The sequence below is a fragment of the Sminthopsis crassicaudata genome, chromosome 6 (assembly GCF_048593235.1).
Source record: "Sminthopsis crassicaudata isolate SCR6 chromosome 6, ASM4859323v1, whole genome shotgun sequence".
Classification (NCBI taxonomy): domain Eukaryota; kingdom Metazoa; phylum Chordata; class Mammalia; order Dasyuromorphia; family Dasyuridae; genus Sminthopsis; species Sminthopsis crassicaudata.
The window spans coordinates 165,064,974-165,087,320 of record NC_133622.1 but is presented as its reverse complement, the minus strand read 5'-3'; the positions used below and the strand labels follow the sequence as shown (position 1 = coordinate 165,087,320).

At 34.0% G+C, this 22,347-nt stretch overlaps 1 protein-coding gene across 1 annotated transcript in view; it reads right to left on the bottom strand.

Annotated features, from left to right (window-relative positions):
* Positions 1–22,347, bottom strand: part of GC (GC vitamin D binding protein) — a 50,124-nt gene that overhangs the window by 16,231 nt on the left and 11,546 nt on the right. The window contains 5 exon segments of the mRNA XM_074273904.1: positions 1,089–1,183; positions 3,870–4,002; positions 5,360–5,571; positions 11,519–11,651; positions 12,305–12,374. Coding sequence (XP_074130005.1) covers positions 1,089–1,183; positions 3,870–4,002; positions 5,360–5,571; positions 11,519–11,651; positions 12,305–12,374 — 643 coding nt within the window.

Below are 22,347 nucleotides of genomic sequence, written 5' to 3'. Positions count from 1 at the left end.
AGGAAGTTGAGACAACTGTGGAAGTTGACAACAACTGCTGTCAGTGTAAATAGACAACATGGGACTAGAGGGAGAAGTCACAAAGCCTATGCTGGCTTAGCTATTTAGTTAGACTTATGATGCTATCCTTGAATGGGCACTTTTGACTCTGAGATTGGACCCATTAATGAACTGTATGCCTGTATCTGGGAACCAGTTGGGAGAAGCTCCTTACTAGGTGAGCCACAAAGAAGGTATACAATTTTTTAGTGGATTGGAGAAGAATGGGACAGGTGGTGTTTAAAGAATATTGCTCTACCAATTTTCACTGTAATGCATAGAACTCATCACAGATAAAACCAATGTTCCATGATGAATAGAGTTTTCTGACATCAAAATATTTTTTGAAAGGGAATATTCAAAAGCATCCTTTTAGCTCTTTTTTATGTTGTAGTCTGGACCATTCTACTTAATCTTTATTTTCCCCTAGCCCCCTGTGTATCACATAAAGGAAAGAGAATTCTATTCCCAATGGATAAAAAAGTAGTAATACTTTATTTATTTTATTTTTAATTTATGGAATAAAATAATCATTCCCATAATATATTATAATAAAAAGATGATTGCATATGAAACTACAAATACAGCTTGCTATCCCTTGTAAATATATTATAAAGTTATCAGTTAAATGTTGGAGGGAATGTGGAAAACAGGGAAGCTAATTCATTGTTGGTGGAATTGTGAACTGATCCAATCATTTTGGAAAGTAATTTGAAATTATGCCCAAAGAATTATTAAATGCCTATACCCTTTGACTCTGTAAAAGCATTACTAGATCTTTTTTCAAAAATTATTTGGGAAGAAGGCAAAGGAATTATACACTCTGTAATAGTTATTTTATATAGTTCTCTTTGTAGTGGCAAAGGAATAAAAATTGCAGGGATGCCTGTCAATTGTGAAATTACTAAACAAGTTATGGCATATGAATGTGATGGAATATTACAGTTCTGTAAGAAATAATGAGCTCAATGATCTTAGAAAAACTGGGATAGACTTGCATGAAATAAGAATGATAATTTGAAGGCAAGCATGGCAACAATGTTTCTTACCTGAATCTCGTTTTCTTCACCCCATAGACAGCAAATTGTGAACAGACTCTATTTGACATTGTAGTGAGTAGTGCTAGATGTTTATTCTGAAGCCTCTAGAACATTATAAAGAAAGTGTTTCACTGGATAGAATATATTACCTCTAAACACCATAAGCTAACCTCTCAAATAGAAAATACTTACTCTGTGGTACTTTGGATTCAGCTCAATTTAACAAACATTTGTTAACACCTGAAATGTTTAAGATAGAGTTACTAGGCTAGGCCCTGGATATTCAGAGATAAAGAACAAAGTAGTTTCTGCTCTGAAGAAGCTTACAGTCTACTAGAAGAGATACAATATAGAGAATGACCTCATGGTAGAAGGAAAGATGGCAATTAGAAACACCTAGAAATTGACCTGAAACAAAGACCAGAATATTTAACAGCAGGTTGTATGCTGAGGTCATGTTAAACCATTGTTAAATTTTGCATAGAAGCATTTCCAAAATCTGCAAAGGCAAGACTTAATTTATTGTTCTGTTTATTGTCTTTCAAAAGTGATGGAGAAAAATATTAATAATGCAGTGTTAAACCTAGAAATATATCTGTTTTCTTTGTTTTTTTTTCCTGGAGGAAGAGCTGTTTGTTAAATATTTACCAACACAATCCTGATTATATGTATATATGTGTAGATATAGTTTACTTTGATTTTAACAAAGAATTTGCCAAAGATTAACTTTTCTATTCTGATGGAAAAGCTGAAAAGAGATGGGTTGGTTAAATAGTCATACCTAAAGAACATCATTAGTAATTTGATGCCAGTTTAAAAGGAATTCTTTGGTGGAGTGTTCCAGGGAATCTGTCTTTGATCATGAGCCATTTAAAATTTTGTTCAATGACTTAAATAAAGACACAGTTGACATGCTTATCAAATTTGTAGATAACAAGAAATCTGGGAGGGTACTGGATCAGAGTCAAGATCTAAAAGTATCTTGACAGCCTAGAACTTTGGATTGATTCAAATAAAAATAATTTAATGGGAACAAATATTAAAACTATACTATACTATACCGTATATATTAAACCTAAACATCTAAAATGTTTAATAGGTGTCTTTATTTTTATAGTTCTAGCAATGATTTTCCAAACAAATGATTTTCTGAAAAAAAAAAGGACATACAATATACTTTTGAACATTTCCCCCATCACTTTCTTGAATCTAAATGACAAACAAAACAATAAATACATCAAGCCCTGATTCATACCTATTTCAGAGATATAAATATTGACACTGAAAATTTAACAATTGGCTCTCACTAGTTAGTGTGAACTGGTTGTAGCACATCCTTTCTATATATGATTGTTATTTTTTTACATGGAATTGGGAAATGTTTAATGAAATGTCATTTTAAAAATAAAATTGATTTATTTTATTGAACCCAAAATAAGCCTTACCCTGAAATTTTTGCCATGCTAGGAACTATGTGTATGTTTGTGTATATAAAAATTATAGAACACAGAGAACTTTAAAAAACTTAACAATGCTAATATTGCACCATATCTCTTCTGGAGTAAACAATCCAGAAACAGAAAGAAAAATAGGATGAGAAAACCCATTAAAAGTCAAATTTTAGAGGCAATCTCTCTTGAAACATAAGAATAAAAAGGTTATGCCATTTATAGGGAATATGTGAAAGGTCTAGTGTATATTCAAACTTGGGTATCCATCTAGATGTCTTACTCTTAGAAGGTTGCTCAAGGGGCAAAGAGGTTGGACAGTTTATCCAAGATAACACAGCAAATGACAGAGGTAGGGTTTGAATCTAGTTGTTCCTGACTCTATATCCAGCACCTAGTGATGTGGATGGAGAATAGATACAGGGAATGGAAATCCCAAATTCCTGAGATTTTCTGTGCAACCATGGGGAAAACACTTCATTATTTAGTTTCTTTAACTATAAAATAAAGATAATAATAACTATGGATCTTAAGGGTTGATTAGAGATTCAAATGATAAAATACTTTGCATAAATTTGCAAATAAATATATAAGTATATTTTGCATACACATATTTAATATTTTATAAAAATTTATTACCATTATCCCACACTATCTGTACTTTGGGGATAAAGGAGGAGAAAGTTAATCTATCATTTACAGAATACTTTATAATGTTCTAACCATTTTATGTAACAATAACTAATATTAATAGAAGGTTTTAAAGTTGGCAAAGTTTTTTGCATATATCATCTCACTTGAACCCCATGACATAGTGCTATCATTATCACTCATTTTTCAGGTGAGGCAACTAAAACTAACTGATGTTCACTTGATTTGGCCAGAGCCACCCAAGTAGGAAGTATATGGGGGCAGAATTATAAAAGATGTCTTTCAGTTCTCTCTCCACCACAAGTTTTCTTAATGGGACACCCCAGCTGCATTAGCTTCTCAATGGAAACAATGGAAACAAAACCTCTCATTTACATCAAGATGAAAATCTGACAAATTGCTCTAAAAATAACATATAGTTTCTCTTCTAGATAAAATCCCTAGAAGGATACTCACAACTATTTATGGGGATCTTCAGTCAAAAAAAGCCCAACATTTCTAGGCTCTTTGAGTGTTAATATGTCTAGACTTGGGTTTATGTTTCAATCTCAACTTTCAACCAATCAAAGAAATAGTAAAACAGGTCACTTAAGATAAAGATTTAAATTAACTCAGAAATAATATGTGGAAGATCATGGAAGCTCTGATCAAAAAACTGAAATTAAGCAAGAATTCAAAAAAAAGTACTTACCTCTGTGAGGAAGCAGGCAGTGGGGTTGGCTGATGTACAACAGGTCCCGACCATGGACAGATAATTTCTTGTGTAACTTATTAATAATGGGAGTGGAGCTTGTCCATAATTACTTGAATATTCATATAAAAACCTGAAAGAACCCAGAATTATTGGTCAGCTTGAAAAGAACAGACTGAGTTTTAATTAATATTACAGATGAGAATTTTATGCATCCCATGAATTTGTGGGGATATATATGCATTAAGTAATCCCTAATGTGGGGTAAATGTAGCCTTTCCAGGATCATAAGAAACTTGTTAAGGGATTAAAAGAAATATTTGATAAATAATTGTTACCTTGTTAAAATGAATTAATCTTTTTTATTTTCTTTATTTTATTTCAATAGGTAGGTTGCATAATGGATAGAGTACCGGATCTGAAATCAAGATGACTTTAATTCAAATCCAGCCTTTGTGATCCTGGGCAAGCCAACTAACTTCTGCTTGCCTCAGTTTCCTCATCTGTAAAATAAAGATGATACTCCCTCCTAGGGTTGTTGTAGGAGTTAAAAATAATATTTCCAAGACACTTTGCAAACTCTGACGTGTTATTCTCAAGCAGGCAGTCTTGATGAACTCTAGAATTTATTTCTTTTCATATTGAATAAGGAGTGCAGGAAAGTTTACTATGGGGAACCACAAATTGGGGTTTCCAGCTTAAAGGAAACTATATATAATGCTACAAGTTGGGTTTGTTGGACTGCTTTTAAAAATGGCAATAGCTGAAAACCCTAAAACAATCTGTTTAATATCAACTACTACACACAGAAGAAATATAGACCTACCTACATCAATGCTTGTTTTCATTTTTCTAGGAAAATATAGGGTCTTTGTACTCTCAAATAAAATAGTAAATCTAAATCAAAGAAGGTTTAAATTCTCTACTTACAAGTTATCCTCAAGTGGCAAAAAAAGAAGGCAAATAGATTTTACCTTAATTAAATTTATTTTAAAATATTTAGAAGTTGAAGTTTGATAGACTATTCAAGGGCTGCTTATAGATCTTTCTCTTCAATTCTCAACTTGTAAAACTTTGCTAAATGAGGTTAAGGATGAAATTTCCAGGAATGGTTATATATTTTGGTTCTTAGTCTAGGCAAAACTTTCAAGAAGGCCATGATATGGACAATTAACTACAGGGCCAGTCTTGGAGAAAAGAAGACCTTAATTAGTTCAATTCCACCTCTGATATATACTGGATATGTGACCCTGCACAAATCACTTAATTTCTTAAGTGCCCTAGGCAATCTTTAAGAAATAAAGAAGTTCTCTAAGTCACAGAGAACTCCCCACATGGGAAGAGGGAGTTTCCTCACTTGGAGGTTTCCTATACAAATGACATCAAAAGTCCATATATATGATATACATATATATATATATATATGAACACATATGCATGCACATATACACACACTCAAAATTAATGAAATTATTTGGGAGGGAGTTTACTCATCAGCAAAGCCTCTGGGGTCCATCCTGAAGGAATCACATATTTCGTTGTTTGTTGGCTCCACATAGGTTGGGAACTCTTGGGGTGGGTGTGTCAGAGCTGCCATACAGAGTTTTCGTTCAAGACCTTCGAAGGTGCAGCACTTGTCAGTTTCTGGATGTTTGGGATATGGAGCATCCTTTTCACAGGATTTGGCAGACAATTCTGAAGTCTGTTTTAAAAATGGGGGGTGGAGGTTGTCATTATTGCCAGCTTTCCTAGATAGTAGTAGAGTAAATCTTTGGTTAATTTTGATATTGAAAATTATAATAAAATAAAAGAACATGAACTAACTTTGAAAACCCTCTCTCTAAATCCGACTGTTCTATGGTTCTAGTGTATTGTAAACAGGTACAATTTATACCATAATGAAAGGCTGATTCAATATTAGGAAAATGATCAGTATAATTGACCACATTATTGACAAAAACAGAAAAAATCTATGATCATCTCAGGAGATGAAAAAAAATTCTTTTGACAAAATGTTATGGGCCAGAATTGTGTCCTTAAAAATTCTTACAAGGTGTAACTCAGTGGAATTGATAAAGACAATGGTTATCTAGTTTAGCATGATGCTTAATAGTTCTCTAGTTCAGTACATGTACTTAGTACTTAATATAGTTTTAGAAGATTTGTACCTACAATGATGTAATTATAATACAGGATATAACATCCAGCAGGAACTGAGAGACAGATTCATTACATCATCCACTTTTGTGGTGGCTGGAGGCTAAAGCACAAGCCCTTGGACTCAGAAACAGATTCATTCACTTCATCTCACACCACCATGGTGGCTGTCCTGTCCTCCCCCCCCTGCAGAGATCAAGGCCATTTAAAGACTCTCAAGAAAGTAGCTGGGTCCCAGGCAAGGAAACTAGACTGTGAAGGAGATAATAAAGGATTTGGACTTTAACATCTGGCTATTCTTGTGGTGAATACTCTACTGAAAAGAAGGCTGCCCAAGAGATCTCCAGAAAATCAAACAAGAACACCACAACAAAATGCAACATTCATTGCTATTAAACATGCTAGTGAAAGCATAGGAATAAATGGAACTTTCCTCAAAATGATAGGTAGTATCTATCCAAAACCATTAAGAAGCATTATCTATAATGGGAATAAGCTAGATGTCTTCCCAGTGAGAGCAGGGGTGAATCAAGGATGCTCCTTATCACCATCATTATTCCACATTGTAGTAGAAATGTTAGCTATAGCAATAAGAGAAGAAAAAGAACTTTAAGGCATTAGAATAGGTAATGAGAAAACATACCTATCTCTTTGCAGATAATTTGATGATATATTTAGAGAATAAACTAAAAATATTAGTTCAAATAATTAACAACTTTAGTAAAATTGCAAGATATAAGATAAATTGATATAACTTAGGTCAGCAGAGAGAGATAGAAAAAGAAATATAAAATATTGATAATATAAAATATTTGGGAGTTCACTTTCTAAGATAAATCTATGTGAATACAAATCTAAAAACTTTACACAGAAGTAAAGACAGATCTAAATGATTAGAAAAATATTAATTGCTCACAGATAGGGAGAGTCAATATAATAACAATGATAATTCTACCTAAATAAATTCTCTTATTCTGTGTCATACTAGCCAAATTACAAAAAATATTTTTAGAGAGCTATAAAAATAATAAAATTCATCTGGAAGAAGAAAAGGTCAAGAATATCAAGGGAATGAATTTAAAAAATGTGAAGGAAAGTGGTATAGAGTACCAGATATCAAATTGTAGAAAAAGAAGTAATTATCAAAACAATCTGGTACTGGCTATAGAATAGATGACTATAGTAATCTACTAATTGATAAATCCAAAGATCCATGTCACCATTTGACAAAAATTGTTGGAACTATTAGAAAACAATTTGGCAGAAACTAAGTATAGAGTAACGTTCATACTATATACCAAGATAAGGGCAAAATGGATATTTTGCTTAGACATTGCTTAGGAAATTAGGAGATCATGAAATAACTTACGTGTCATAGCTAAGGAAGAATTTATCACCAAACATGAAATAGAGAAGTATTTTCTTGATTACAAGAAATAAATAAGTTTTTTTTTTTCCAAATAAGAAAAATGCAACTAAGATTAGAAGAAAAATAGAAAACTGGGGAGTTTTATTGCTATTTTCTGAAAAAAAAGAACTCATTTCTCAAATATATAGAGAAGCAAGTCAAATTTATAAGAATGTGAATCTTTCCCTAGTTGACAAATGGTCAAAGGATCTTGAGGCTGTTAGAGGGCTCATTGGATAGAGACTAGCACTGGAATCAAGAAGACCTGAGTTCAGATTTGGCCTCTGATATTTAATAGCTGAGTGACTCTGGACAAATCACTCAACCACTGTTGATTTTATGAGGTATTTATGTAATATAGTGCATAGAATACTGGACCTGGAGTCAGGAAGACTCATCTTTGTGAATTTAAATTTGGCCTCTGACACTTACTAGCTATTTGACTATGAGCAAATCATTATCCCTAAATGTTTTTGTTTCCTGATCTGTGAAATGAGCTGGAGAAAGAAAAGACAAACCACCTCAGTATCTTTGCCAGGAAAACCCTAAATATGATGAAAAAGATTTGAACATGATGGAAAAATGACTGAACAGCAAAGGATATGAATAAGTAATTTTCAGAAGAAATATCAAAGCTATCTATTATCATATGAAAAAATTCTATAAATCACTATTGATTAGAGAAACACAAATTAAAAAAACAAAACTCTGGGGTTCCATTTTATATCTATCAGCTTGATCAATATGACAGAAAAGGAAAATGACTAATTCTGGAGAAGAAATGGAAAAATTTGGATAAGAATGCTTTGTTGGCATTCTTAACGATTCCAACCATTCTGGAGAGCAATTTGGAACTATGCTCAAAGGGCCGTAAAACTGTGCATGCCCTTTGATCCAGCACTACCATTACTCTTTATTTCAAAGAGATTAAAAAAGGAGGGAAAGACTCTATATGTACAGCAATAGTTGTAGCAGCTCTTTTTGTGATGGTAAAGAATAGGAAATCAAGGGAATGTCCCTCAATTGAGGAATGTCTGAACAAATTGTGCTATATGATTGTGAAGGATTATTATTATGCTATAAGAAATGAGAAGTAAGGATGTTTTTAGGTAAACCTGAAAAAGCTTACATAAACTGATGGAAAGTGAAGTAAGCAGAACCAAGAGAACATTGCCCATAGTAGTAGTGCAGAAGACCTAACATGCCATGCCAAGGCACTTCTCTCTCCCCTTGACATAAGCTGCAACCTTCTGCCCACTGAAATGATATTCTCTTTCAGTGTTACTTCCTCTTTATCTCTCTCTCTCTCCTATTTCTCTTACAAGACTTTATTCACTTTCTCTGCTACGATAGGATTTTTCTGCTAAAAACTTGTCAATCATTTATTCAGAAGTAGGAAAATCATTTATAAACTTTAAGTATCAGTCTTTTACTCTTATCGTTTTACTTTCTGCTTTTCCTTTTATTCCTTCCTGTTCTCCTTCCATGTTTCTTCCTTACCTTTACTCTGCCCAACAAGTTCTAATGAAAGCAAGAAAAAGAAAATAAAAGCTGTGCATATTTATGTGTGTATATATGTAAATACACATATTATGTATGTGCATATATACACACATAAATATACATGACTTTTTTCTCTTGAATTCAAAGCAATTTTAGAAAGATATTGGCTTTTATTTTCTTTTTCTTATATTCTTTTTCCTTATTAGGTTATGGCTGTTTTTCCAGATAGTCATAAAACATTTATTTATTTTATCAGAAAATCTTTGTTTATTGATTATTTTGACTTCACAACTTCTTTTTTTCTAGTTATTATTTTTAATTTTCCCATGTACGTGTAAAACATTTTTAAACATTTGTTTTTAAAACTTTGAGATCCAGATTCTCTCCCTTTCTTCCTCACCTCAGCCTCCATTAAGAAGACATATGTGAGGTTATGAAAAACATTTCCATAAAAGTCATGGTATGAAAGAAAATATAACTCCCCTCCCAAAAAAATCACTCAAGAAAAATGAAGTTTAAAAAAAGCAAACAAAACAATTTGCTTCAATATATATTCAAAGACAATTAGTTCTTTCTCTAGGTATGGATAGCATTTTTCATCCTAAATCCTTCAGAATAGACATAGATCACTGTATTGCTGAGAATAGCAAAATCATTCACAACTGATCATTCTATAACATACAGCAAACATTTAAAAAGTTTTATGTACTATTATTATACTTAGAGCTGGGGATACCAAGAAAAGTAACTCTTCTACCCTACACCAAAAATGATCCCTGCTTTCAAGAATTTTATGGTTTAATGGGGGGATAGTAATATTCAAGCAACTGTGCATGTACAAAAGAGCTATTGTATAAAGAGGAAATGATCTCTGAGGGAAGGCAATAGGATGAAGTGGGAATGGGAGAAATGGGAACTAGGAAAGGCTTTCTGAGGAGGTAAAATTTGAGGTGAGTCTTGAAGTTAGGAAACTCAGAAGGCAGAGATGAGATGGCATAGTAAATGAAAAATGATGGAATTGGGAGATGGAGTATTGGTGTGTGCAAGAACCAACAGGAAAGCTGATATTGCCAGAGAATAAAATACATGGAGAGCAGTCTGATGCAAGAAGACAGGAAAAATCAGCAGAGGCTGTGCTATTAAAGGCCTTTAAAATCAGGGGATTTTATATTTGATCCTTGAGGAAATAAGGAAACATTGAAGTTAATGTGGTGATACAAAACTAGAAGTCAGTTGGGGCTAGATAAATAGATGTAGTCACTGAATATATGGGAGCTGACAAGATCACCAAACAAAAGAGTATAGAGAGAAATGTAAGAGGAGCCAAGACAGAGCTTTGCTAGACACCTGTATAAAGATCCAATAGAAGAAACTGAGAAGGAGTAGTCAGAGAGGTAGGGAAAGAACCACAAGGGAGTAATGGGAACTGGGAAAGAAGAGAGTATCCAGGAGAAAGGAGTGAACAATTCTAAAGGCTACAAAGAGGTCAAGGAGGATGCAGAAGGATGGAGAAGAGGGCATTAGGTGTGGTGATTTGGAGGTCATAGTAACTTTGGAGAGAAGAGTTTAGGTGGAATGATAAGATTTGATGTCAAAATGTAGAGAAATAAGATGAGAGTGAGAATAGAAAAAGAGAATTGTAGATGGCCTGTTATAGGCATTGAACTAATAGGGATGTTTAGATCAAGTAAAAGGTTTTAAGTCTTTCTCTGTCTCTTTGCATGTCTCTCTGTCTGTCTCTCCCCTCTCCTCTTTCTGTGTTTTCCTTCTCTTTTTTTTCTTTTTTTCTTCCTTTCCCTTAATGTATATTTTTTTCTATACACATACAAATTTTTCCTATACACATACAAATACATGAGCATATGCATATATTTGCATGCACACACATATATTCCTTTCTCTATTTACTTATCTATTCATCTATCCATTCATCCATGTATCCATCCATCCATCTATCTGTCTTATCAGTCTGTCTTAAATGTCTGTCTGTATGTTTTAAATGTCTGTCTATCTGAATTTCTGTCTGTCTTATCTGTTGGTCTTTTCTCTCAGTCTGTCAGTCTGTCTTTTCTATCTATCCATCTGTCTTATCTGTTGGTCTTATCTATCAGTCACTGTCTTATCTGTCTTATCTGATTATCTGTCTGTCTGTCCATCTGTCTCTGTCTTATCTACGTTTCTATCTATCTATTTTACCTGTGTATTTTGAAACAAATGCCGAATGACTGCTTGAGCACTCGATGATATGTTTTGGTATGGATTGGACTAGATGACTACCTAGGTTGTTTTTTTTTTTTTTTTTTTTCTACTTTGAAGCTCTGTTTTTGTGATGATTTAGGACCAGAATTACTCTAACCAAATGTGCTCCCTTCTTTAGAGCGACACTTCTTATTCCTCCAAACAATCCTGAACTCTGAGGATTCTAGATTTCATGACATTTTCAAGCCAATGTTATATAGCACTATATGTTTTGCATACTACCCACAGTTTTAGGCCCTTTACATTTGCAAAAAGATCTAGTACTCTAATAGCTTAGTTTTTGTGGGATAACGTCAGAGCACATGCAGTCATCTAGACCTACCCTTCTATCATAGCAGTTAGGGTCAGCGTTCACATCACAGCAAGTCTCTGTCAGGGAGACAACTTCATTCACTAAGGCTTTGACCTGTTCAAAGGTGCCACTGGGAAATTTTCTGCTGTACAGAACAAATGATCTGGGGAATAAAGAGAAAAAAAAATCTCAGGGTAACACAATCAAATAAGATTTTCCATTCACTTACAACAAATCATGTTGAAATAAATCTATGAAAAATTTATCTATCAGTTTTATCCCAAATTTTCTGTCTTGCGACTTAAGTGAGGAATACTAGAATACTTAAAATAATTTCTTGCTCTAGTTATATTAGGAAAAAACATTTTATATCTTCTTTCTTTTCTTTAGATCTTCTTTGCCCATTCTCTTTCTCCTTCTACCCCTACCCATTAGAAACTAGTTGCTTCTTGTTTACTTCTTTCTTTATCTCCTGCCATCATTTTTTTTCCTCAATACAATTTTCTTCAGGACCTAAAGGGTCTAATCAGGAACTAAACTAGGATCAGAGACTGCTCCTAAAGGATACTTTATTGCTGGCCTTCTTATGTCAAATGCATTATGTCTGTCATCTACAGTGGGAATTTCAGGCCATATTGGTCAAAGATAGGGATGATAATTGGCAGGGGGAGGAAAAGTTTCCTGTTGTTAATTTTTTTTTCTGGATGTTGTCACTTAATCCATTGGGCTGACCCTAAAGTACTATATCTGACTGGATCAACTTATCCTTGTTAGAATAAACATGGTGTGCAAATAAGTATGCTCTGCTATACGTACAAAGATTGGAAGTCATCTTTCCCCAGATTGGTGAATTCCTTGCAAACTTTAGATTTTTCATAATCACGCCCTGCAAAAACAGAAACAAGAGAATTTGTACCTTCTAGTGTAACATCTAGACATATAAAATGGTACTTTAAAGAGACAAGAATGCTGCTTATTAACTGAAGGGAATTCATAATTTCTGACTAGCAGAGATAGGATTTGTTCCCTAGGAAAGAATTCAGTTGAGAGTAGGAGGAAGTGTCAGAGAGGAACAGTATGACAGCATATGTAATTGTTCTGTGAAAGAGAACATTTCATCTGACAGAGAGTCAGTAGGTATTTGGGTCCCAGAGCCTTCCTGTATAACTTCGAAGTGAATGGGAGAGGTGTTTAAGTGGGAAGGAAGTAGGCTTTGCCCCATGGGAAATCAGCACCCTAGGACAAAGTCCTGTTCACCTATTCTAGATAGTGTTCTACTATTCATACCCATATCCACAATACAAAAAAGAGAAGACTAAGGGGAGAGAAGATAACTGTCTTTCGAATTTATAGGGAAGTCATATGGAAGAAGCAGCAGATTCATTTTGAATTCCCACAAAAGACAGAAAGGAAGAAAGAAAACACCATTTATTAAATCCCTGCTATATGACAAGTGACAAGAGCATTACAAATATAATCTCATCTAATCATCATAATAACCCTATACACATTTTACATTTGAGGAAACTGAGGAAGACAGAAGTTAATAGAATCACATAGCTAATAACTTATCTGAGGCTGGATTTGAATTCAGGTTTCCTGTCTCCAGGTCCAGCATTCATCCACTAGTCACCTAGGCTGCTTAAAAGAGAACTAAGTTCAACATCAATAGAAAAGAATATGTTCTAAAAATGAGTGTTGTCCAAAAGTAGAACAGCTCTCTTGAAGTAGTGAGTTTCCTACCACTGGAAGTATTCCAGTAGAAATAAAATATTGGGGATATAATTGAAGTGATTATTATACTGAATAGGAGGTTGGAGCAGAGGACCATTAATAACTCTTTCCACACAATGATTCTTTGATCCAAGAAATTCCTTTTGAGATAACTAAGAATGACCATATTTATTCACTTTATCAAATGAATATTCTCCAATCCCAAAGTTATAAAGCTGTCTGTCCTAAACTGGATTAACTTGAAGAGATCTAATTCCTTTATAATAAAACTTCAATCCCCAGTACCCACTTCCCTCCCTCAGTACACTGAAGAGAGAATAGCATAAAATGTTGTCTATTTCCATCTGGGACATATTTACTTGGTTTGGGAAAAACATCAATCTATCAAAGGAACTAATATCCATTATTTTATTGGCTGGCCACTTTTTCAGGTTGCTTTTTTGGCTCTTATTTTCCTTTTTTCTTAAAAAAAACTCTTAAAACAAAAATAAAATTTATTTTAAAATTATATTCACAAATAAGAGAGCTTGCAGCAAGTGTATAGAGTTTCACTTTTGACAGATATCGATTGTATGAGTTTGGCCAAATCACTTAAATATTAGTATCTAGGACTAGCCACTCTTGGTTGACCTTCATTGAGAAAGGGAGTTTCCTCAAATAGAAGTTCCTTTTATTAATGAAAACACAAGTCATAGATGTGGGACAGATATACCTCATTAGCCACAGTCTCAACGAATGTTTGAAAGCAAAGGGTCAGAGAGAAGATAGAAACTTCAAATATTCATTTCAGAAGTACTATTTATACACAATACATTCAAATATAGGTAACAATACTATCAAATTATATTCTGTCATAAGGTATGTGTGTGTTTTCCATATATATATATATACATTTATATATGCAAAACATATTATATTTATTTGTCACATATATGCCCATATAAATATGCACATGCAAGATTACAACTACGCATACATATATACATATATATATATATGTATATGTTTTCATTTTTTCAATCAAATCCCCAAAATTGTAGATCTAATCCCTATCTAACCACTAGTAAAATATCTACATTGCATTTAATATCAGTTGGTTTTTCTCTATAAAAAGTACATAGAAATTCATTTTCAGTTCTATGTAGAAGACAGGATTTTGAGGAAGGAAATTAGTTTATGTATCAAGATCCAGAGGACCTTCAGCCTTTTTTTAGCCTTTTGAATCTATATATATATATATATATATATATATATATATATATATATATATATATATACATATATACACATGTATTATATGTATATATATATATATGTGTGTGTGTGTGTATGTGTGTGTGTGAGAGAGAGAGAGAGAGAGAGAGAGAGAGAGAGAAAGAGACAGAGAGAGAGAGAGAAAGAGAGAGAGAGAGAGAGAGAGAGAGAGAGAGAGAGAGAGAGAGAGAGAGAGACAAAAGTAGAAAATACACCGAGTCAGAGAAATACAGAGATAAAAGACTGAGAGAGACAAACGGAGACAGGCAGAGAATGAGACTGAGAGAAATGGATTTAAAAGACTTTTGGAAAACCAGGATTAAAACTGGAACAATTGCTGCTGTAATAATGGCCTGCAGAGGGAGATATTACATCATTTATCACTCAGATGTGAGCCCTAGCTAAGGAAAAAAATCTGATTTAATTTGCTGGATGATAGAGATGGTATACAGATTTTAAGCCAAGGACGGATGCAAGTTAATGAAATATTTTCTCTCTTTAACAAAAGGAAATACACATATTAATTGTATATTATTTAGTGATTAATATTTTAACATTATTTATAGAGTTCTTCTGGTTCATTAAAAACATACACATACACACACACACTCACACACCACATTACAGAGGAATTGTTAAAGAACTAACAAACTCTTACTATGACCTTTGGTTACAAAGTGGGTGGTCTGGACTTCGACCTAGTCACAGTAAATATCACATGAACCTAATAACTCCAGTGTAATGTCAGGGTTTTCATCCTAATCTGCCTCCAGTGTTTGTTTGTCTTATTCATTAAACTACATTTTGTAACATCATGCCCTACTTTGCACTAGTCTTGTGAAAGTTTAAACTAAATTCAGTTTTTTTGTATTGTCTTATCATAGTCCTTTTGAAATTGCCTTGGTCTTCCCCATATTCTCCATTTGAGTGATGACATAGACAATCACTGAGATTTTTGCCAAGCTAATTTTAAGTACTATCACCGAGAAGCATTTTGAAAGGCACTTATGATTTTTCCCCTTTCAGATCCATGGGTACCTCATCTCATCATGGTGCATGGAAAGTCAGAGCATCTAGAGTCAGTTCCAAGCTTGGACACTTCCTACCTATGTGACCTTGGTTAAGGGGCTTAGCATCTCTGCATCCTCACCTGTCAAACAGAGGAGGAGGTAATAAGCATGGTGGCAGAGTTGATTTCCACAAAATTTCCAACCCAAAATGAAGAAGCAAACAAATATAACAGAAGCCATGAGAAATGGACAGAATTCTCCTGTCTGCTTCAGGTCAGTACTGAAGGACATGGGGCCTTTGGGAATGATGAAGTAATTCCTTGGCTATTAAGCCAGAAAAACTGATGATTCAGTGGATTTTTAAAGGGAAATAACCTGCTTCTCTCCCTCCCTTTCTTTTTTCTGTCTCTGTCTCTGTCTCTCTCTGTTTCTCTCTCTCTCTCTCTCTCTCTCTCTCTCTCTCTCTCTCTCTCTCTCTCTCTCTCTCTCTCTCTCTCCTCTCTCTCTCTTTCTCTCTCTCTCTCTTAGTGTGTGTGTGTGTTTCTCTCTCTTTCTGTCTCTGTCTCTGACTCTCTGTGTCTCTCTGTCTCTGTTTCTCTCTGTGTCTGTCTCTATGTGTTTCTCTCTCTCTGTCTCTCTGTTTCTCTCTATGTCTCTCTGTCTCTGTATTTCTCTGTCTCTGTCTGTCTGTCTGTCTGTGTCTCTCTGTTTCTCTCTGTGTGTCTGTCTCTCTCTGTGTGCTTCTCTGTCCTCTCTCCTTAATTTGGGGATTGTGTCTTTATATTTGAGGCTAACCCTGGAAGGGTGTCGATATGGCTCCTTGAGTAAGAAGGGATCATCTAGGAAAGCTTGAGCCTGGACCTCTGGATGCCTCTTTACCTGTGCTTCTATTCCTAATTGTAGGTGCCTGGACAGTAAGAGTGTACATCCATTCTTGGAGGCAATGCTGTGGGTGTCAAAGAGTCAATAGCTTTAAAAGTTGCTTAAAAAGGAGAATTTGTTAAATGAAAAGGAGATTTTAAAACCCACTGGGAGGGGGGGAACTCTGTAAAAGGTATAACTAGCCAAATGGAAAAGAAAGCACAAAAGTTAATTGAGGAAACAACATCTTAAAAGTTATAATTGGGCAAGTGGTAGCTAATGACTCTATGACATATTAAGAATCAATTAAACAAAATTAAAAGAATGAAAAAATGGAAGAAAATATAAAATACCTCATGGAAAAAAAACAAACAAATGAACAACGAATCTGGAAAATAGATTCTGGAGAGACAACATCAGTATCATTGGACTACCTGAAAGCCACAATCAAAAGGACCTGTATGGGATCTTTCAAGAAATTATCAAGAAAAACTGTCTTAATGGACAGTTTTGGAACCCTCAAAATAGGCATTTAAATAATTTGCTGATTATTTCAGGAAGGCGATTCCAATATTAAAACTCTAATGAATATTATAGCCAAATTTCAGAACTATGAAGTCAAGACCTAAGTGGCCAGAAAGAAACAATTCCAATATCAGGGAAGCACAATCAAGATTACACCAGACTTGGCAGATGCAACATCAAAGAATCAGAAATCACGGAATATGACATTCCAGAAAGCAAGGAAGGTGAGATTACAATCAAGAATCACTTACCTGGAAATTAAATGTTATACATCAAGGCAAAAAAAATATCTTTCAATGAAATAGAAGAATTTCAAGCTTTTATAAGGAAAAGACCAGAACCAAACCAAAAATATGACCTCCAAAATCAAGACCCAAGAAGAACAGAACCAGGTAAAAAGAGACAAGGAAACATAAGGATTCAATATAGCTAAACAGTTTACATTTATACTTGGGAAGATGATACATACAATTCTTAAAAATCTTATCACTAGCAATACAGCTAAAATGAATACATAGACAGAGGGAATGGGTGTAAGGTGAATTTGAGGGAATGGCATAAATTAGAAATATGTAAATTTTTTTACATGAAGAGGCACAAAAGACTTATAGTGGAGAGAAAGATGGGAGAGTGGGCACTGAGCATCACTTGAACCTTATTCTTATCAATATTGACTCAAAGAGGGAAAAATACACATAATTAGCTGGATATAAAAATCTATCTTAACTGACAGGGAAATAGGAGGGAAGGAGATTAAATAAATGGCAGGGGGAAAGACTGACAGAAGGGGAGGCAGATCAGGGAAGGTCATAGACAAAAGCTAACCACTGTTGAGGAGAGAAAGGGTGAAAAGAGAGAAAACACAAACAACAGGAAGAATAGGATGGGGGGAAGTGCAAGGTAGTATTCATAACAATGACTGTGAATGGGATGAACTCTTCCATAAAATGGAAGTGAAGAGCATAGTGAATCAAAAACCACAATCCTGTATTATGTGTGTTTGTTTTGTTTTGTTTTACAAACAAAACAAAACAAAACAAAAACACTTAAAGCAGACAGACACACAGAGTAAAGGTCAGGGATTGGAGCAAAATCTATTATGCTTTAGTTGAAGTCAAGCAGAGGTAGCAATTCTGATCTCAGATAAAGTAAAAGCAAAAATAGATCTAATTAAATAAGGAAGAAAACTAAATGCTAAACATTACCATAGACAATGAAGCAATAGCAATAATAAACATATATGTACCAAGTAGTACAACATTCATAATCTTAAAGGAGAAGTTAAATGAGTTGCAGGAAGAAATAAACAGAAAAACCCTATACCAGTGACCTTAACTGTCATCTCTCAGAATTTGATAAATTTACATATTTTATATTACATATTTGATAAATATACATATAAGGAAATTAAGGGGACAAATAGAATATTAAATATCACAAGCAAATTAGAAGAGCAAGAAATAGTCCCCATGTCAGATTTATGGGAAGGAAAAAAAATTCATGACTGAACAAGAGATACAGTGAATTATAACATGCAAAATAGAATATTTTGATTATATTAAATTTTAAAAGTTTTTGTACCAAAAAAGCAAAATATCACCAAGATTAAAAAGAAACCAGAAAACTGAGTAACAATCTTTACAGAAAGTTTTCCTGATAAAAGCCTCATTTCTCAAATATATGGAGAACTAAGTCAAGTTTACAAGAATACAAAGAATTCATTGATAAATGGTCAAAGGATCTGAACAGAAGTTTTCAGATGAAGAAATCAAAGCTATCTATAGGAATATGAAGAAGCTCATTAAACCACTTTTGACTAGAGAACTGCAAGTTAAAACAACTCTAAGATATCCTTTCTCACTTATCATTGGTGGAATTGTAAACTATTCTGGAGAGTGATTTGAAATTATTCTCAAAAGATAACCAAATTATGCATACCATTTGACCCAGCAACACCTAAGTCTGTATATCAAAGAGATCATTAAAAAAAGAAAGAAAGAAAGAAAGAAAAGGAACTACAAGTGCAAAACTATTTATAGCAACTCTTTTCATGGTTTACTGAGGATGGCAAATATTAAAACTAAAGGGAAAATGCAAGGAAGAAAGATTGATGAAGTAAATCAACCAAATCATCCCACCTCAATTAAATTAAGAGATAAATTATCTTCTGAGATTTTAAATAAGAAAATATATCAACCAATCAATCATAAGTTTTAAGGCAATATACATTTATTACTTTCTGTCAGGCACTGTGTTATGTGTTGGGGTAAAAAAGAAAGATTAAAAAATGTTACTGTTCACAAGAAGCTAAGAGTCTGATGAAACTTTAAACTAATGGGACAAGTTAGGAATCTTGTCAATCACTTGAAGAATAATACTTAACATTATTATACTTAGAAAGGAATTCACATGGCTCATGATTGAAAAAAATGCCATCTGCCTTCAGAAAGGGAATTGTTTAACACTTAGTAGACTTTGAAACAAATTTTCTTTCAATTTGTTTTTCTTTGTATATTTTTTCACATCATGGTTAATCGGGAAATATGTTTTGCATGACTTCATGTTTATAATGGATATTGAATTTCTTTCTTTCTCAATAAGTGGGTGAGAGGCAAAAGGAAGAGAGATTACTTAGAACTGAAAATAAAAATCTTAAAAACAAATAAATATGGAAAAGGGGGAGAGTGGAACCAAGACCCTGGAAAAAATCCAAGAAGTTACTTGAACTCTCTCTACTTTCCCTTGGAAATAGGGGAGTGATAGTATCTATAAAAAAAGATGGAATGAAATGATTTTCCAGTGCAAGATAATTTGGAAGACTTCAGGAAAGGTCTATCTCACTTGGGCAGTGTCTGGGCAAGCCAGTGGGATGCTATTAGCCAAAGCACAGATCAGCAACCTTGGTGGCTGCCTTGGCCTTTGACTCTGGTTCAGCAGGCCAGTGTCATAGCAAGCCAGGTGTGAGGCCTCCAGCCCCAGTGCAACAGGCAAACTGCCAGACCCAGATGCCAGAGCACAAGAAGTGCTACCAGACTGGGATACACTAGTTCAGTGAACAAGCCACTAGCCCCAGGGACCCTAACACAGACAGCCAATAACTAGGTCCCTCTTGCCCAGTGCAAGATTGGGAATGTGTCTCTTGTACTCCAGTTCATTTCAATTGAACAACAACAAAAAATAGGAGCCCTGGTCACAGAAAGCTACTGTGACAACAGGAAAGATCAAAACACAAAATCAGAAGAGGACAATAGAGTCAAAATGTGAAACGTCAAAGGGGAATATGAATTGGTTTCAGCCCAAAAATTCCACTTGGAAGAGCTCAAAAAGGATTTTAAAAATCAAGTGAGATAGAAGAAAAATTGGGGAAAGGTATGAGTTATACAAGAAAATTATGAAAAAAGAGTCAGCATCTTAAAAAAGGAAGCACAATACTATTGGGCTAATATCCCAAAGAAATACTAAAGAAGGGAAAGGGACCTGTATGTGCCAAAATGTTTGTGGCAGCTCTTTTTTAGTGGCTAGAAACTGGAAAATGAATGGATGTCCATCAATTGGAGAATGGTTGGGTAAATTATGGTATATGAAGGTTATGGAATATTATTGTTCTGTAAGAAATGACCAACAGGGTGAATACAGAGAGGCTTGGAGAGACTTACATGAACTGTTGCTGAGTGAAATGAGCAGAACCAGGAGATCACTATACACTTCAACAACAATATTGTATGAAGATGTATTCTGATGGAAGTGAATATCTTCAACATAGAGAAGATCTAATTCAGTTCCAATTGATCGATGATGGACAGAATCAGCTACACCCAGAGAAGGAACACTGGGAAATGAGTGTAAACTGTTTGCACTTTTGTCTTTCTTTCCGGATTATTTTTACCTTCTGAATCCAATTCTTCCTGTGCAACAAGAAATTCGGTTCTGCACAAATATATTGTATCTAGGATATATTATAACATATTCAATATGTATGGGACTGCCTGCCATCTAGGGGAGGGGGTGGAGGGAAGGAGGGGAAAATTCAGAACAGAAGTGAGTGCAAGGGATAATGTTGTAAAAAATTACCCATGCATATGTACTGTCAAAAAGTATAATTATAAAATTAATTTAAAATTTTTTTAAAAAGGAAGCACAAAAATTGAAGAAAACAAGTGTTTAAAAAATAGAATTGACCACAAAACTATATGATGATCAATTCTGAAGGACGAGACTCTCTTCAACAATGAGATGAACCAAATCAGTTCCAATAGAGCAGTAATGAACTGAACCAGCTACACCCAGCGAAAGAACCCTGGGAGATGCTATGAACCACTACATAGAATTCCCAATCCCTCTATTTTTGTCCGCTTACATTTTTCATTTCCTTCACAGGCTAATTGTACACTGTTTCAAAGTCCTATTCTTTTTGTACAGCAAAATAAGTGTTTGGACATGTATACATATATTGTACTTAACTCATACTTTAACATATTTAACATGTATTGGTCAACCTGCCATCTGGGGGAAAGGGTGGGGGAAAGGAGGGGAAAAGTTGGAACAAAAGGTTTTGCAATTGTCAATGCTGAAAAATTACCTGTGCATAAAATTTTTATAAAAAATAAATAAATAAATAGATTTAAAAAATAGAATTGACCAAATGAGGAAAAATTTCACTGAAGAAAACAATTCTTCTAAAACTGGAACTGGCCAAATGGAAAAGAAGATGCAAAAGCTAACTGAATAAAATAATTCCTTAGAAATTAGAATTGAGCAAATGCAAGCTAATGGCATCAAGAATCAAGACAAAATTAAAAAGAATGAAAAAATAGAAAAAAATTTCCTTGGAAAAATAATTGACCTGAAAAATAAATTCAGGAGAGATATTTATGAATTATTGGAGTACCTGAAAGCCATTCAAAAAAGAGCCTGAAGAATGTTTTTCAAGAAATGGTCAAGGATAACTGCCTTGAGGGTAAAAGTTACCAAAGAATGAAATAGGCATTGAAAGAATTCAACCAATTACCTCCTAAAAGAGATCCCCAAATGAAAACTTCAAGGAATATTGAAGCCAAGTTCCATAATTATCATGTGAAGGAGAAAATACTACAGACAGCAAGAAAAAAAAAATCAAATATCAAGGAGACATAGCCAGGATTACACAAAATTTAACAGCTTCTACATGAAAGAATTAGAGTACTTGGAATATGGTATTCCAGAAGGCAAAAGAACTTGGATGATAGTCAAAAATCAACTGTCCAGCACAACTGAGTGTAAATTTTAAGGGAAAATTTAGATATTCAATGAAATAGGGGACTTTCAAACTTTTGTGATGAAAAGAACAGAGTTGAACTTGATCTTCAGATACAAAACTCAAGAGAAGCATAACAAATTAAACAGGAAAGAAAAGCAAACATGGCATTCAATAAAGTTAAACTGTTTATATCCCTGCATGGAAAGGTGATACTAGTAATTCTTAAGTACTGTATCTAT